The 18,957-nt window shown below is 35.0% G+C and overlaps 1 protein-coding gene and 1 pseudogene across 5 annotated transcripts in view; both read left to right on the top strand.

Moving 5' to 3' along the window:
- The window catches only part of ZRANB3 (zinc finger RANBP2-type containing 3), a 297,959-nt gene that overhangs the window by 151,009 nt on the left and 127,993 nt on the right, over window positions 1-18,957 (top strand). For all 5 annotated transcript variants that reach the window (XM_025430464.3, XM_025430474.3, XM_025430454.3 and 2 more), the window contains exon 4: window positions 13,642-13,820. In XM_025430464.3, the coding sequence (XP_025286249.1) occupies window positions 13,642-13,820 (179 nt within the window). The remainder of the gene's footprint in view (window positions 1-13,641; window positions 13,821-18,957) is intronic.
- LOC112649987 (40S ribosomal protein S26-like) lies at window positions 14,187-16,860 on the top strand (annotated as a pseudogene).

The following is an 18,957-nucleotide window of genomic DNA, read 5'->3' as shown; positions in this document are numbered from 1 at the left end:
TCCTAAGAATTTATACCTCAAAGTTTACTCTTTAGTCATTCTCAAAATATAAACTGAGAGCCATCCACCTGAGAATCACTTTAGAGTCATTATTTGAAAAGTCAAGTTTAAGAAAGAAATAAAAATAAACACAAAATTAAAAGAAAATGTATAGACATTAAAAAAAAAAAAGTCTAGGTTGTTTAAATTAAAATTGGGGAATTGGTGCTTGGAAGCCTGAATTTTTAACTAGCAAATCATTCATAAGTATGTTAGATTTTAAGACCTAGGTGGCTCAGTTGTGTCTGACTCTTGATTTCAGCTCAGGTCATGGGTTGTGAGATCAAGCCCCATGTTGGGCTCAATGACTAGGCATGGAGCCTGCTTAAGATTCTCTCTCCCTCTTCCTCTGCCCCTCCCCCTTCAAAAAAAAGGACCTAGATCAAAACCAAAAGTTTAGGCTACTCTTTTTCTTTCTTTTTCCCTTTCTTCCTTCATTTCTTCAGCATGTATAATTATATTCTTTGTGTTATGTTGGAATTTCATTTTCAAAAAAGCCTCCAGGCACTAATCCCATAATACATATGGAGAAAATGAATAGAATCTTATTACAGTTTGTTCATCTGATTTTAATTTTACAAAACAGGTTTTAAAAAAGATATGAAAAAATATATGGAAAATCTACTTCTGAAGTGTAGAGCTTTACCACCAATCTATGTTATTTTGTCATGATTTTTTATTTAATCTTAAAGTGGTTTGATGCTCTTAAGAGTGGTTTAATGTTTGAATGCATCATACATATACATTTCACAATATAATTACATATCTCATGTTTTACTATGTCTTATAACTCTTTAAAGCTAAATATGATTATAAGGAAGGAAATATTTCCTCCTACCCTTCTAAGTTCTTAGATGAGTCTTCCAGTATAAAGACAAAAGAAATATAAATAGAAGTATTAAAATGAATACTTCATGTATGCAGTGAATGTACCCAGGAAAAATGATTAAATTCCCCAAGATGGCCCAAGCCACCACCTTAAATACCATCTTCAGTCAAACACAAAAGAAAGATGGTGGTTCAGGCAGTTAAGGGAAGTTACCACGAAAAGCATGGTAAACAAGGATAAGGTGAGTTATGCAGATTTAGGTCAGAGCCTTCTCCATTCAGGTTAGGTCCTGTGGTTTTCAGTCATCTCTCCTTTGTCGCTACAGAGAGAGAGAAACACAAATAGAGATTTCATTTTCTTTTTTCCTTTTTAAATATTTTATTTATTTGGGAGAGAAGAAGAGAATGAGAGAGAGCATGAGCTGGGGGAGAGGCAAATGGAGAGGGAGAAGCAGATTCTCCGCTGAGCAGGGAGTCCTATGCTCAGGACCCTGGGATCATGACCTGAGCCAAAGGCAGACGCTTAACTGACTGAGTCACCCAGGCTTCCCTAGAGATTTCCTTTTAAATGTATATTTTACCTGAAAAATATATAATTTCTACTCCATCTTCATACCTTCTTCTATGTCTGCTGTTTCTCAAAAGTAATCACCTCAAAGTAATCTTTACTCCAGTGAGGCTTATCTTGGAGTGACATATTCTGGTATCCTTCATTATCCAGTTTTCCTAATAGCACTAATTGAATGAACCAATGTTTTCGCTAACTTAAAATGCTACCTTTACCATGTTCTCTGTTCCCATAGGTATTTGGCCTGTTACCATATTCTCTTATGTTTCATTGCTCTGTTGTGATTATTTCTTCCAAAGTACAAAGTACCAAACTTTTTTCATCATAATTTGGAACTATCTACTTACCTGAATGGTGTATGTAATACTTAGGTGTTACTACCAAGAGTAGTAATTATTTTCCTGTTGATTCTTCTGGTGTCTAAGTATTTGGTAATATTATCTGCAACTAATGTACTTTTTGCTTGTCTAATATTTATATATCTCATTTCATTCTATTATTTCTGACATTAATTGGAATGTTTTATCCATTAAAAACAGTATAGTCTTTTTGTTTGTGACACGTTTTCTCCTGTGAAGAGACTATCCTTTGGTTATCTTTTATCAAGAATGAATGTTGGGATCCCTGGGTGGCGCAGCGGTTTGGCGCCTGCCTTTGGCCCAGGGCGCAATCCTGGAGACCCGGGATCGAATCCCATGTCGGGCTCCCGGTGCATGGAGCCTGCTTCTCCCTCTGCCTATGTCTCTGCCTCTCTCTCTCTCTCTGTGTGTGTGACTATCATAAATAAAGAAAGAAAAAAATATTAAAAAAAAAAAAGAATGAATGTTGATTTTTTTTAGCCTTTTTAGCACATAATGCCTATAATGCATATAACAATTACCATAAAACATTTGATTACCATAAAACATTTTCCTTTGATGTGTTAACATTGTGAATTATAGTAGCCGACTTAATTATGTTGAACAGTTTTCTTATTCCTGGACTTGATCTCCTCTTAATCATTTGTTATACTTTCACCCGTCTTCCAAATTCTAATAGCCTACTTAAAATGATTGTGCCAATACTCACAGGTGAGACTGATCTTTGATTATCTTTAGGGCTGCCTTTCAGGTTTTCATATCAGTGTTATGTTGGCTTTTAAGAGTAATTTTTAAAGAATTGAGATGTTTTTCTTTTTTAGCACTGTCTGGAATAGTTTAGTATCATTTCCTCTTGGCCATTTCTTTTGAAATATAGGACAGCCCTCTCAGTCGTCCTCCCAGCACAAGTGATAATAGATTGTGGAGCTATAACTTTTTTGCCTTAGGTTTTTATTTGAAAATTATTTCATTCATATAGAAAAACTACAAGAATATGAATAGTACAAAGAGTTTCCATATACCCTTAACTCACATTTACCTGTTGATAACATTTTATCCCATTTGTAAACTATGACTTCTAATGAAACTTTCCTGGAAAATTGGCAAGGATAAAACTTCATTATTGAGACCATAAACATTTAACTGCTGATAATAAAAATGGGTTATTTTTAAAATTAATTTACTCATATCTAGCCTCTCTGTTCATTGCAGAGCCTCATCACTGTTCCTCTTTTTGCTATCTCTCACATGATATCAGTAAGCTATGCTTTGGAGTACTGACCTCCTTGAGTTCTACTGCCATCCTCAAGTCATTGTCTTGTTTTTAGATAAAGAAGTGTTTTATCCCATTGTCTTCCCTTTAAGAACACCTCCTTTCCAGCCTCATTTAATCCCAGTGTTTTCCCTTCAGAAGAAAGCCTGCTCTCACCCATGAAGAAGAGCTAGACAATCAGAGAAGTCTGACAACACATTTTCGAAAAGGTCACCTCTTCATTCTTGAGTAGAGTATCAGGCTTGTATGTTTGTATCTCTAGCCTGTTCCCTTTCCTAGTCTTCCATAAAACAAAAACATATGAATGACTATATACATGCATGCACACATCTAAGAACAAACAATCATTTTGTAACCTACCATCTAAATCACCTATAGGAAAGGAAATTACAGGCATACCTTGGAGATGTTACAGGTCTAATTCCAGACCACCACAATAAAGTGAGTGAAGTGAATTTTTTGATTTCCTAGTGCTTATAAAAGTTATATTTACACTACTTTGTAGTCTGTTAAATGTGCAGTAGTAGCATTGTGTTGGAAAAAATACGATGCACATTCCTTAACTTAAAATACTGCTACAAAACGCTAATAATTGTTGGGAAGGAAGGTATTTCCTCCGTCCTTTAAGGTACTTCTGGCTAAACTGAGGATCAAATTGACATGAGATACAGATTAACAGGAGAAAATCCAATTTAATTTTGTATATGTTGGGAATCCACACAGAAATGCAATTCCAAAGACATAATAAAAAGGTATATATGTCATTTCGAACTAAAGAGAAAAAGATAGAGATATTGGACTTAAAAGGGAAAGAATGCAGTTCACATTCACAGGACAATGTAAAGAGTAACTGGTAAGTGTTGGCTGGGCCATTAGAAACAATGGGACCTAGAGGACTTTGATCAGTTTTGCTAGCTTCTTGCCTGTCTTCTATACCTAGTTCATTTTACAATGCAGTTATCTATAGTGATAGGTTTCTTCCTGGAGTAGATCCTCCATCTACAGTCTTTTTGGCAATCTACTTCCTGGAGTAGATCCTCCATCTACTGTCTTTTTGGCAATCGTGGAGGAGGAGGGCTTTTTCTAAATCTGTGGGGTTTTGATAGTTACTAACTCAAAATAGTTGTAATGACAAATTGGCATATTTTGGGGAGACCTTTCACAAACCACTTTACCAATATCTGAGTTCTCAGCAAGTCATAACTTTTTTGCTGCCAGATGGTCTTGCCTTGATGTCGATAGCTACTCACTGATCATGTTGGTGGTTGCTAAAGATTGGAGCGGCTGTGACAATTTCTTAAAATAAGACCCAGGTGTTTTATGGAAGTGTTGAATCACTATATTGTATGCCCGAAACTGATATTACCCTGTATTTTAGCTAACTGAAATTTAAATAAAAACTTAAAAATACAGAAATAATTCTTTGTAGCATATGATGCTGTTAGATAGCATTTTACCCACATAAACTGGGTAAAAAGTAGAACTCTTTTCAAAATAGAAGTCAGTCCTCTCAATCTCTATCACTGCTTTATCAACCAAGTTTTTGTAATATTCAAAATCCTTTGTTGCCATTTTGGCAATCTTCACAGCATCTTCAGCAGGAGTAGACTCCATGTCAAGAAGCCACTTTTCTTTCTACATCCATAAAAAGAAAGTCTTCATATGTTAAAGTGTTAAATGAGATTATACCAATTCATCAAATCTAATTCTGGTTCTCTTCTGTTTCTACCACATCTGCAGTTACTTCCTCCACTAACATCTTGAACCTTTCAAAGTCATCCAAAAGATTTGAAATCAACTTTTTCCAAACTCCTATTCATGTAGATATTTTTACCACTTCCCATGAATCATGATGAATGTTCTTAATATCATCTAGAATGGTGAATCCTTTCCAGAATGTTTACAGTTGACCGTTCAGATTCATCAGAAGAATCACTGTCTATGTATCCTTATGAAATGTATTTCCTAAATAAAAAGACTTCAGTGTCAAAATCACTCCTTGATCCATGGGCTTTAGGATGGATGGTGTGTTAGCAGGCAAGAAAACAATGTTCATATCATTGAACATTTCTTTCCATTAGACCTCATGGGGACCAGGTGCATTGTCAATGAGCAGTAGTTTTTGAGATGCATCTTTTTCTCTGAGCAGTAGGTCTCAAGTATGGGCTTAAAATTGTTAATAAACCATGTGGTAATCAGGTGTACTATCATCTAGGCTTTTTTGTTCCCTTCGTAGAACACAGGAAGAGTAGATTAAGCATAATTCTTAAAGGCCCTAGGATTTTTGGAATGTAAATGAGCACTGGTTTCAATTTAATGTCACCAGCTCTGTTAGCCCCTATTAGGAGTCAGCCTGTCTTTTGAAGCTTTCAAGCCAGGCATTGACTTCTCCTAACTATGAAGTCCTAGATGGCATCTTTTTCCAATAGAAGGCTGTTTCATTTACACTGAAAATCTGTTGTTTCGCATAGCTACCTTCATTAATGCTCTTAGCTAGATGTTCTGAAGAACTTGCTGTAGCTTCTTTTTTTTTTTTTTTATTTTTTTTTATTTATGATAGTCACAGAGAGAGAGAGAGAGAGGCGCAGACACAGGCAGAGGGAGAAGCAGGCTCCATGCATCGGGAGCCCGATGTGGGATTCGATCCCGAGTCTCCAGGATCACGCCCTGGGCCAAAGGCAGGCGCCAAACCGCTGCGCCACCCAGGGATCCCTGCTGTAGCTTCTTTATCAGCACTTATGCCTTCCCCGTGCATTTTTATGTTCTGAAGACAGCTTTTGAATCAGGCTCTGCTAGTTTCAGACTTTTCTTCTGCAGCTTCCTCCCCTCTCAGCCTTTACAGAATTGAAGAGAGTTAGGGTCTTACTCTGGATTAGTGTTTGGTTAAGGGAATGTTGTGGCTGATTTGCTCTTCAATCCAGACCATTGAAACCTTCTCCACATCAGTAATGAGGCTGTTTTGCTCTCTTATCACTCATATACTCCCAGAGTAGCACATTTAATTTCTTTCAAAAATGTTTCCTTTGCATTCACAATTTGGTTAACTGTTTGGTGCCAGAGGTTCAGCTTTTGGCCTTTCTTAGCTTTTGACATCTCTTTCTCACTAAGCTTAATCATCTCTAGCTTTTGATTTGAAGTGAGAGACATGTAACTTTTCCTTTCAGGTGAACACTTAGAGGCCATGGTAGGGTTGTTAATTGGCCTAATTTCAATATTGTTGTGTCTCAGGAAATAGGCCCAAGGAGTAGGAGAGAGATGAGGGACCAGCTAGTCAGTGGAATAGTCAGAACACACAGTTATTGTTAATTAAGTTTGCCATCTTATATGGGTGTGGTTTGTGGTGCCTCAAAACAATTATGATAGTAATATGGAAGATCACATAAGTAAAATGAAAAAGTTTGAAATATTGCAAGAATTACCACAGTGTGACACAGATACTTGAAGTTAACAAATGCTGTTCAAAAAATGGCACCAATAGATTTGCTTGATGTGGAACTTCCTTTAACTTTCAGTTTTTGGAAAGTACACTGTTTGCAAATTACATAAACGAAGTGCAGTAATTTCAGGTATTCTATATAACTTAATCTACAAGGATACAGAAATAGTTCTGCTAAAACATACTTTCCTTAACAGTGATAAATAATTGAATATAGGATTTCACTTTGACATTTCTATATGTGGGTTTCTTTACTTAATTTAATCTGTCATTAAGATTTAATGTCTGCATATTTAAAAGTCTTTAAAGGAATCTCTCCTAAACAAATTGATCACCTTCTCTAAGGATAAACCTACGTCCTTACTCTAAAAATACTAACTGCTTATAACTTCAAAACTGGAAACTTCCAAAAACAAATTTTTTTTTAAATTGGAAACTTCTAGTCACAGAAAATTCTCAGTCAGAAGGCTTCTTTTGATTTATGCATTTGCTGTATAAATCCAATTACAATATAAAAAATTGAAAATGAAATTCTGTGTGTCAGTTAAAATCATTGTTACTTAATTGCTCTTAGTAATTTTGTGGCTTAAGGTATTTAGAAAATCTAAAATTATTCTTCCAAATAGTGGTTTATTATTTTGAATACATTGATAAAATGTACCTTTGAAATTATTCTATTGAATTCTATTGTCTTCTTATGTAGTACCTAGATAGTTGTACCATTTTGAGTTATGACTTTGATTCTTAATAGGTGATTTAGACTAGATCATCTTGAAACACTGGACCACTTTGCTTTAACAAATTCTTTTGTAGTGAGAGCCAAAGGCTTTGAACCACCTGTTGAGCATAGTTACTTCTGTATACCCAAATTATTTGAGTGCGTTTTTTGGTCTTGTAATCTAATTTTATGGTATTTTAATTCTTTGAAAAATACTTGTAAGTAAAAAAAATTTTTTTAACGATTTTATTTATTTATTCATGTGAGACAGAGAGAGAAAGAGGCAGAGACACAGGCAGAGGGAGAAGCAAGCTCTCCACAGGAGCCCGATGTGACACTCGATCGTGGACACCAGGATCATGCCCTGAGTCAAAGGCAGACACTCAACCACCGAGCCACCCAGGCATCCCAAATTTTTTAAAGTTAATATATGTAGCAAAAAAATTATCCCAGCAATTATTTTCGTATTTACAAATTTTATCTAGAACTCAATTTTCTATATTATGTGATCCATTCTTTCCTTATTGGGAACATGAGATTTTAATCATATACTTTACTTTTTAATTTGAATCAGGAGGTTCCATTGGATTTTATTTTCTATGGAAATGTGGCTATAAAGGACATGAGAGAACAAGGAAAGGGGACTGGCTTGGTTTTTTTTATTGAGTTCATGGAGTTGGCCTAGGATGATGGTTTTCAACATGAGGGCTGTGCTTTTGTGGTTTGAATTTCCCTCTGATGCTAAAGGAAGTAATGCCACATTTTCTTATCAGCTTGCCCAGATTTAGGGTACAAGGGTAAAGAGGACTAATGGGATCTAAAATCTGTCAGCATCCAAACATTAAAAATGGAATCAGAGTCTTTATTATTACACCCTCACTTTGCATCCATTGTTTATGTCTGTATTCAACACATTACCGCTTTAACTAAATTAATCCTTCCATATCCTATATTTAAGACTCATTGGCTTGGGCACCTTTCTTTTTTTAAAAAATAGCTCCTTCTTTTCTTTTTTATGATTTTCTTTATTTATTCATGAGAGACACAGAGAGAGGCAGAGCCAGAGCCAGAGGGAGAAGCAGGCTCCCTGCAGGGAGCCCTATGCAGGACTCAATCCTAAGACCCCAGGATCACGACCTGAACCAAAAGCAGATGTGCAGTCACTGAGCCACCCAGGTGTCCCAGCTCCTTGTTTCTTAATTGATACTTTTAATAGTTTAATACATTTTAACAGTTCTTAAAAAGCAGTCATTTTTAAATTAAGAAATTGTGTGATAAAATAGCTGCGAACACTAAAAAAAAAAAACTTAGATTTCCTAAACTTAATGAAATAGTTTGTAGCTCCTTGAACTGACTTTCCATTCCTCTTCAGCTGCCTAGATCCATCACTTATCTTTAATTATTTCTCTTCTTAAAGCCATAGGCCATATATTTGAAACAGGCTACTTAAACCTGTTTATAGCAGAGATTACTTTGTCTATCTCTGTCTAGCTACCAGACTGCATTGTACCATTGGGAAATGAAGAAAAAAATTCCAGAGAGGAGGTAACTTGAGAGAAAGACCCAAGAAATCTGCGTAGATATTACCTTCACATCATTGGCCATTCCCTAAAGTATACACGCATAGAATGCAACTCCAAAAAACCCAACAAGTTTGTATTTGGAGGAGAAAGAACAAGACAGAGATTTTAGCATTATTGTGGTACTAAGACAGATCTGAGTTGTGCCTTGTCCAGGGAGAAGCATCTTGGTAAATGCCCTGCATGGGCTTATGGTGATCTCCAGAAGTACAACCTCTAGTAGTAAAGACCATACCCTAGTAATAAGGGCAAATCTGAAAAAAAATTGCTCATAAGAAGCCTAAAATCAGGAGCAGCCTGGGTTTAGCAGCTCAGCGGTTTAGTGCTGGCCTTCAGCCCAGGGCATGGTCCTGGAGACCCACGATCGAGTCCCACATCAGGCTCCCTGAATGGAGCCTGCTTCTCCCTCTGCCTGTGTCTCTGCCTCTCTCTCTTTCTTTCTGTATTTCTCATGAATAAATAAATAAAATCTTAAAAAAAAAAAAAAGCCTAAAATCAAGACTTAAAGGGAATGAGGTATCTGCTAGTACTTAGTTTGCCTGCCAAAAGAAAACTTAACCAAATTTCCACCTGGGAGAAGGTATCATCTGAAGATTGTATCATTTCTTTAGCAATCATTTTTCAAGAACCTAATTAAAATATAAGAGATGCTGAAAAACAGTACCAAAAGAAAAATTAGATAATATAGTCCACAGATGATCAGATATTGGTGTAATCAGAAAAAGGTTTTGAAGTAACAATCATTTTTTTATTCAAGAGAATCAAGTAAGTTGTGGACAACAGAAATGAATAGATAAAAAATTCCAATAGAGAATTTAATCTATTAAAAAGAATCTAAAAATATATTTTAAAAGATTCTGATGTACCTATTAGATCTGAAAAATGACATATCTGGAATTAAAACTTACTCATTTGGTGTAATATAGCAAATATAAAGGACTAGTGAACTAGAAGATAATAATAAATTAAAAATTAAATTAGCTTTTTAGCACATCTTGATTATTCTTTCCTGTATTTATGCTAGTTCCCTCAATCTTATTTTCTCAATCCATAACTTCCTTTTTCCAACTTTTTTCTACCTATTATTTCAATTTTTGTTTCTACTCATCTCTATTAAAGACCTATGTCTCCGATGTCAGTAGCAGGCAATATTAGGAAATTTAATTAAGTGGTCCGTTAATAGGTGCCTGGCAGGTTAACACAGAGAACACTATTAGTTATGCTACATGAAGTGCACAAAACTCTAGGTAGACAGGCACCAAGTAAATTTAACAACAAGCGAAAGATAAGGGCCTGGTGATACAATCTTGAGTCCCAAAGACTTCTACTTCTCAGAAAATTAGGGTAGCAAACAGACCTTTATTTCCAGAGAAACTGAAGTTAGGAAAATGATGTGTGAACCCATAGCAGAAAGCAAAGCCAGGTAACCATAGCTATGGCACAGAGTTACTTGGTGGCATTGTCTACAGAGAACTAACTGTGGCCCAGTTCCTGGAATTGTACTCCTTTGTCAAAGGTGTTAGACAAAAGCAGCAATGCCAGTGACCCCAAGCCAGGAAACATGAATTTATAATTTATAAATTTCTGCTGCCTTGGAATTGTATTGGTGTCAGAATCTAGTGATGTTTAAATGGGTTCAGCTATGAGCATTGGTGGGCCTTTGAGGAGAAGAAAATATAGTAGTCATTATACCAGATGTTGGTGCATAACTTAAGTTTGGTTATGTAAAAGTTACTTATTTCTCTTAGGTTTAGGTCCATCAGGTAAATCTTAAATTTGACTGTGTAGACCTAAAGGTTGGGGTTGCCTGCTATTCCTTAGAAAGAGATACGAAATATTAGCTATAAAATGATTTAGTTTTGTAATAAAATATGTAGGCTGTATGTTCACATGTGTGTTTATATTCCTAAGTTACCTTACATTGTTACCAAGCCCTGCCTAACCGAACCAAAATTTTATTCTTCAAACTCTAGATAGGAAACAATTTTTCTTTAAAGATTTTATTTATTTATTCATGAGAGACACAGAAAGAGAGAGAGAGAGGCAGAGACACAGGCAGAGGGAGAAGCAGGCTTCATGAAGGGAGCCCGACGTGGGACTCGATCCCGGGTCTCCAGGATCACACCCTGGGCTGAAGGCAGGTGCTAAACCACTGAGCCACCCAGGCTGCCCTAGGAAACAATTTTTATCTGCAAGTGGATCTTGTCTCAATATTAAAAAGCTTATATATTCAGGATTTTTTATAATTTTAGATATATTGAGATATAGCAAAAAAACAAATTTCAAGACATCTAAAGTATGTATCATGATGACCTGACACATGTATACATTGTGAAAGGATTCCCCTTGTACACTTAACACATTAGTCGTCTCATATATCAATGCTTTGCTGGTTTTTTGTTTCATTTTGTTTTGTTTTGTTTCATTGAGAACATCTGAGTTCCAACCATCCCACCAAACCTCAGTTATACAACACTGTTATCAACAGTAGTCACAATGCTTTCCATCAGGACCTGAGAGCTTATTCATCTTATAGCTGAAAGTTTGTACCCTTTTACCAATCTCTCCCTGTTCTCCCTATTCCTTAGCCCCTACAACTACTTTTTTATTCTATGTTATTATAAGTTTGGTGCTTTTTCCCTTTTTTGTCCAAAGACTCTATGTATACATAATACCATGCAGTATGTATCATTCTCTCTGGCTTATTTCACTTAGCATAATGTTCTCACACTTCATCCAGGTGTGACAAATGACAGGATATCCTTTTTTCTCAAGGCTGAATAATAGTCCGTTGTATATAAATACCATAACTGGGATCCCTGGGTGGCGCAGCGGTTTGGCGCCTGCCTTTGGCCCAGGCGTGATCCTGGAGACCCGGGATCGAGTCCCATGTCGGGCTCCCTGCATGGAGCCTGCTTCTCCCTCTGCCTTTGTCTCTGCCTCTCTCTCTCTCTCTCTCTCTGTGTGTGACTATCATGAATAAATAAAAAAATCTTAAAAAAAAAATACCATAACTTCTTTATTGGTTTAACCACTAAGGGACAGTTAGGCTATTTGTATACATTGAAGGTTTTAGATTTAGCTTTGTTTCTGTTGGGGCTCAGTCTCACAACCTTGAGATCATGATCTGAGCTGAAATCAAGAGTCAGATGCATAACTGACGGAGCCACCCAGGTGCCCCTGCTTTGGCTCTATTTTTTAACATTATTTGCCTCAGAGCTTTGAAGTATTAGCTAATAATACTGCTTTTGCACAAAATCTTTTTAGTAGCCTTCCCTCTTATTTTTTCTCTGCCTGGATTTTGCCTGTCCCACAGAATTTAATGACCTTGATCTTTATTTATTAATTCACTCACTAATTCACTCATGCATTCAGATATCTGAGCACTTACTGAACACCAGGTCATAAACAAAGTGACTTCCTACGTTTCATTTACCTCATCTCCCTTTAACAGTCTTTTCTCCAATCAAAAGAGCATCGCCTAAGTAATTCACACTAGTTTTCTCTTTTCGAGTATGATTGATAGGTTAGCTTGCTTGAATATTCTAGAATTTCTTTGTCATTGTTAGTATCAGTAGTTAAGTGAAAAATACATAAACAAAACAAGATTTTCTTAGTAGAGACTTAGTGAAAAATCCCAGACTTCCTTTGTGTCTCTTCATTAATTTTGCTCAGCATTTAAAACTCATTTTAACTGAACTGTTTTAGGTATCTATATCTTTTTTCTCTTTGAAACATCAAATCAAGTGGACTTATATCTTTTAGTCTTTCTCTTATGGTTCACAGTAATTACTACTTTTTAAAAAAAAGTCAGTGTTATTGAGGTGCCATTCACTATCTTAGGTAAATTCATCCTTTTTAAATGCACAATTCTATAAATTGAGAAATGCCTACATACATATAAGTGTCACCATAATCAAAATACAAAACAGACCCGTCATAACAAAAGTTCCTTCATGCTTCTCACCAACTTTGACTCCTCAACTCTGATGTGTTTTTTGGATGACATAAACATGGAATTAAAAAAAAAAAACATGGAACTATATGGCATATGGCTTTTGAGTTTGACTTTCATTTAGCAAAATGCATTTGGGTTTCACACATATTGTTGTGTATAGCAATAGTTTCCTCCCTACTTATTGATAAATAGTATTCTATTACATGGATATACCACAGTTTTTATCCATGCACAACTGAAGTACATTTGGGTAGTCTTTATAGTCTGGCTGTTATGAACAAAACCACTAACAATGTTCATTTAGGAACTACTTTTTAGATGTGTATTGCTTAGAAATGAGGCATTATCAATAAGTCTGAAAATGATTAAGCAGGAAGATGCTAGAGACCTGGGCTCTCATACTAGTTTTGCTCTCGTTTGACAGTTACGTTGAAGAGAGAATTTAACTTCTCTGGGCTTACTTCTTTTATAAAATGTGTACATGATTTAGGGCTTATTCTAGCTTTAAAATAACATGATATTGTGATGCAGGTAAAGCATTTATTCTTGTGCTAAGAGAAGAACTTATAAATGGTTGCATACATCTTTATAAAATTAAGTTGTATGAACCCAGTATAATTAATATTTTAAATAACAGGTTATTTTGTCTCTAAGTCCAGTCACAAATGGTTGGGAAATAACATAATTTGCATAATGAATTTTAAAGGTCATCATAATCTTATGCTTTTTATTAATTATGTAATCCAATTGATTTTACATTAGAAAATTATTTTGGTGATGATTCTCTTAAGTAAATATTTGATAAAAATTTTCATTCAAAATATTTCAGCATTTATTTATTTTCTTATATATTGATGTATTTTTTATTTATTTTTAATTTAGATGGGTCTAGGAAAAACAATCCAGGCAATTGCAGTTGCTTACTTCTATAAGGAGGAATGGCCTCTTTTAATAGTGGTTCCATCATCTCTAAGATACCCTTGGACAGAAGAAATAGAGAAGTGGATCCCAGAGCTGGGTCCAGAAGATATCAATGTTATTCAGAATAAAACTGATGTGGGGTAAGAACAACTTTTTAATCATTAAGGGGGGAAAAAAAGCCTTGCATGTATTTAGTATATATTGATGTTTGGAATAAAATCTAACCTATAAATCATAATTTATAACTAAGAGAATAGTGTGGGGAATTTTATTCTACATTTTTAAAATATGATTTATCTAAAACGCAACAGTATATTTAATGTAAAATTTCTTTATGATATATTTTTAAAGTAAATGTAAATATGTATACTTTTGAAGATTTAAGTAATATGCCTACTTTATATTTACCTTACATATACTTAAAACTGACTATTTTGGCATTGAAAATTACATTTCTCAACTTTTCAGTGGTTAATTTGAAGCTTTGAGCTTTTTTGTCTGTAACAATGGTAGATTTTGCTTTCCAAGTTGTTGGTTAATATGCAAGTTTTATATATAACTCAAAATTAGTAATAACCAGTAATATTTTGACTTCTTTAGTATAGTAATTTATAATTTTATTATTTTCTGTATTGAAAATGCTTGGTGATTATTTGAAGTATCTCCGCAACAATAAATCATATTTAACTATTGGGTTTTTAAAATTTGTTTCCTAGCCATTGGGTTAAACCAATCTTGAATATTGGTAACTTATTACATTGTGTATCTAGGAGAATTATGCAAATTATCATGTTTCCTAAAGTTCAAAATTACCAACTTCTGAGCCTCAAATAAAAGGCAGTATACCTCTGTGAAATAAATGTTTCTTAAAATGTATATTTTTTAATTACAATATTATTGTATTTCTATTCTCTGAGATTGTTCACATAAAGAATATTTGTAGAAATAATGTTGGCCTTTGGTGAATGTCCTGACAAAACAGTCGGAGGCCTTTTCTCTTTTGACCTTTGAACTAAAAGTCTATAAAATATATCTTTATGGGCCTATGGAAATTTGGACAGTATTTACATGATCAAAATAAAATGTTGGCAATAATCATAAATTTCCTATTCTCCAATAAAACTGTATAAAATTTAAGACTTAAGGATTTAGAGAATATAGAATGCACTGAGGACTTTATAGCCACTTTTTGTTAACTATATTTTATTTATTTATTTACTTATTTACTTATTTATTTTTTAAAGATTTTATTTATTTATTCATGAGAGATTCAGAGAGGAGGCAGAGACATAAGCAGAGGGAGCTGAAGAGCTCCCCCTAAGGAGCCTGATGTAGTACTCGATTCCAGCCCCAGCATCATGCCCTGAGCCAAAGGCAGAGACGCTCAACCACTGAGCCACCCAGGCATCCCAACTACAATTTATTTAAAAGTTTACATTTAATTTTCTTAAAATACATATCTTGTATCATCTTTTATTTAGTTCATCCAGTTTTCCTTATTATTTAGGAAATACTGTTCTACAATTAAATAGAGACCAATATTTTTACTTGGATAACATTTGGTATCTGTTAGATAGTACTACAACTCAGATATAACTTTTTTGGAGGATATCACCTTAAGGAAAGAAAAACTTATGCAGTGTCTTCCACATGCTTAAAGAAACAGTTTATTTCTTTTCTTTTTTAAAGACCTTCTTTTTTTTTCAAATTTTATTTATTATTTGAGAGAGAGAGAGAGCATGAGTAGGGGGAGTAGTAGGCAGAAGTCAGAGGGAGAGGGAGAGGCAGGCTCCCCAGTGAGCAGAGAGCATGATGTGGGACTCAATCTCAGGACCTTTGGGCTCTATATTAACTAGATTTACCCAGGGCTTAAAATGTAGTTGATATTAAGAAAAACATGCTATTATAAATATTTATGCACACGACATGGGAACACCCAAATACATAAAATATTTATTAACCAAAGTTAAGGAACTACTTGATAGTAATACAATAATAGTAGTGGTCTTTAATACCTCACTTATATCAATGAACAGATCATTCAAACAAAATCAACAAGGAAACCGTGGCTTTGAATGACACACTGGACCAGATGGATTTAAGAGATATAGCCAGAATATTCCATCCTAAAACAGCTAAATACACATCCTTTTCAAGTGTACTTGAAACTTTCTCCAGAATAGATTCCATATTAGACTGCAAAACAAGTCTCAACAAATTAAAAAAGTTCTAAATCACAACATGCATCTTTTTTGACAACAACACTATGAAACTAGATATTGACCACAACAAAAAATCTGGAAAGAACACAAATACATGGAGGTTAAATAACATATTCATAAATAACAAATGTGTCAACCAAGACATCAAAGAAGAAATAAAAAATTACTAAGAGAGAAATGCAGATGGAAACATAATGATCTATCCTTTCTTGAGTCCTTACTTCCAAGGTGACTAAGAAAAGAAGGAATAATGGTTGTGCCAAAAAGGGCCACCACCATGTACAGACTGTTAACTGTACCAACTGTGCCTTTTGCATGCCCAGGAATAAGATCATTAAGAAGTTGATTATTTAAAAAGAAAAAAAAAAGAAGTTATTTAAAACATAGTAGAGGCTACCACTGCCAGGGATGTTTCCAAATGAGTGTCTTCAATGCCTATGTGCTTCCTAAGCTTTATGTGAAACTACATTACCATGTGAGTTGTACCATACACAACAAGGTAGCCAGGAATCACTCTCCAGAAGCACAGAAGGACTGAACACCCCCACCTCAATTTAGACCTGTGGTTGCTACTCCACAACCACCACCAAAGCCCACATAAGGAGCTAAGTCTTTCAAGACTGAAGAGCTCATCTCTGAAAAAAATAAAATAAAATGGAGATAATGCTTTAAAAACAAACAAAAAAGAGTAAGAAAATACAGTGATCCAAAATGTTTGTAATGCCCCAAAACTGGTCCTAACAGCAATGCAGGCATACCGCAAGAAGCAAAAAAATCTCAAATTGATAATCCAATTTTATACCTAAAGGAGCTAAAAAAGAAGAACATCAAAATCCAAACCAGCAGAAGGAAGGAAATAACAAAGATTAGAGCAGAAATAAATGAAATAGAAACTTAGGAAAAAAAAAAAAGAAAGAAACTTAGAAAAAGAACAAATCAATGAGACCAGCAGCCTCTTCTTTGAAAAGATGAACAAAGTTGATAAACCTCTACTCAGACTCATAAAAGAGAGAGAGTTCTCAAAATTAAAAAAATCAGGGACAGTTGGGTGGCTCAGTGGTTGAGCGTCTGCCTTCGGCTCAGGGTGTGATCCTGGAGTCACAGGATCAGGTCCCACTTCAGGCTCTTTGTGTGGGGCCTGCTTCTCCCTCTGCCTGTGTCCCTGCCTCTCTTTCTGTTGGTCTGTCATGAATAAATAAATAAAATCTTTTTTAAAAATTAAAAAAATCAGAAATGAAAGGAGAAATAACATTGAACACCACAGAAATTCAAGAATATAAGAGAATATTATGAAAAATTATATATGTTCACAAATTAAACAGCCTAGAAGAAATTGATAAATTCCTAGAAACATATAACATTCCAACAGTGAATCAGGAAGAAATAGAAAATTTGAACGAGGGCAGCCCTGGTGGCGCAGTGGTTTGGTGCCGCCTGCAGCCTGGGGTGTGATTCTGGAGTCCCACATCGGGCTCCCTGCATGGACCCCCTTCTCCCTCTCCCTGTGTGTGTGTCTCTCTCTCTGTGTCTATGAATAAATAAATAAAATCTTAAAAAAAGAAAAAGAAAGAAAATTTGAATGGGCCAATTACCAGCAATATATTTGATTTAGCATTCAAAAAACTCAAACAGAAGTCCAGGAGCAGATGGTTTCACAGGAGAATGTTTATTTTTTTGAGATTTATTTATTTGAGAGAGAGACTGACATGAGCTGGGGCTTGGGGGAGGCAATGGACAGGCAGAGGGAGAGGGAGAGAAAGAATCCCAGCAGACTCAATGTTCAGTGCAGAGCCAACGTGGGGCTTGATCTCATGACCCTGAGATCAGGACCCAAGCCGAAATCAAGAGTTGGGCACTTAACTACCTGAGCCACTACTCTCCCAAACATTTAAAGAAGCATTAATACCTATTCTTCTGAAACCACTCAAAAAAAAAAAAACAAAAAGTAAGGAATATTTCAAACTATTCTATGAGGTCACCATTACTGTAATACCAAGACCAGAAAAAGACCACCAATAAAGAGAACTACAGGCCAATATCCCTTATTCACATAGATACAAAAATCCTCAAAAGAAAATACTAGCAAACCAAACCCAGTAATATTTTTTAAAAATCATTCACCAGGATCCATTGGAATTTATCTCTGAGATGCAGGGATGATGGTTTACTATTCATAAATAAATCAACATGTTATATCACATCACTAAGAGAACAGATATGAACCCTATGACCGTTTTAATAGATGTAGAAAAAGCATTTGTCAAACTACAAAATCCATTTGTGATTAAAACCCTCACAAAGTAGGTTTATAGGGAACATACATCAACATAATAAAGGCCTTATATGAAAAACTCACAGCTAACATCATCCTTAATGGGGAAAAACTGAGACCTTTTTCCTAAGGTCCAGAACAGACAGGGATCTCGATTCTCAGTTTTTATTCAACATAGTACACAAAGTACTAACCAATCAGACAAGAAAAAGGCATCCAAATCAGTAAGGAAGAAGTAAAACTTTGACTACTTGCAGATGACATATGCTAAAAATGAAAACCATAAAGACTCCACCAAAAAACTATTAGAACTGATAAATGAATTCAGTAATATCACAAGATACAAAATGTACAGAAATCTATTGCATTTCTATACACTAATAATGAAGCAGCAGAAAGAGAAATCAAGAAAACAATCCCATTTACAGTTGCACCAAAAATAGTAAGATGCCTAGAAATAAACTTAACCAAAGATGTGAAACACCTGTATTCTGAAAACTGAAAAACAATGATCAGAAAATTAAGGACAGCACAAAGAAATGGAAAGGCATTTTCTGCTCATGGATTGGAAGAACAAATATTGTTAAAACATCTTACTACCCAAAAAAATCTACACATTTAATGCAGTCCATATCAAATGCCAACTGCATTTTTAACAGAACTGGAACAAACAATCCTAAAATTTATATGGAACCACAAAAGACCCTGAATAGCCAGAGCAATCTTGACAAGGAAAGAATAAAACTGGAAGCATCATAATTCCATAAGTCTGGAATTATGATG

This window comes from Canis lupus, chromosome 19 (assembly GCF_003254725.2).
Source record: "Canis lupus dingo isolate Sandy chromosome 19, ASM325472v2, whole genome shotgun sequence".
Taxonomy (NCBI): Eukaryota; Metazoa; Chordata; class Mammalia; order Carnivora; family Canidae; genus Canis; species Canis lupus.
This window is presented reverse-complemented; position numbering and strand designations above follow the sequence as displayed.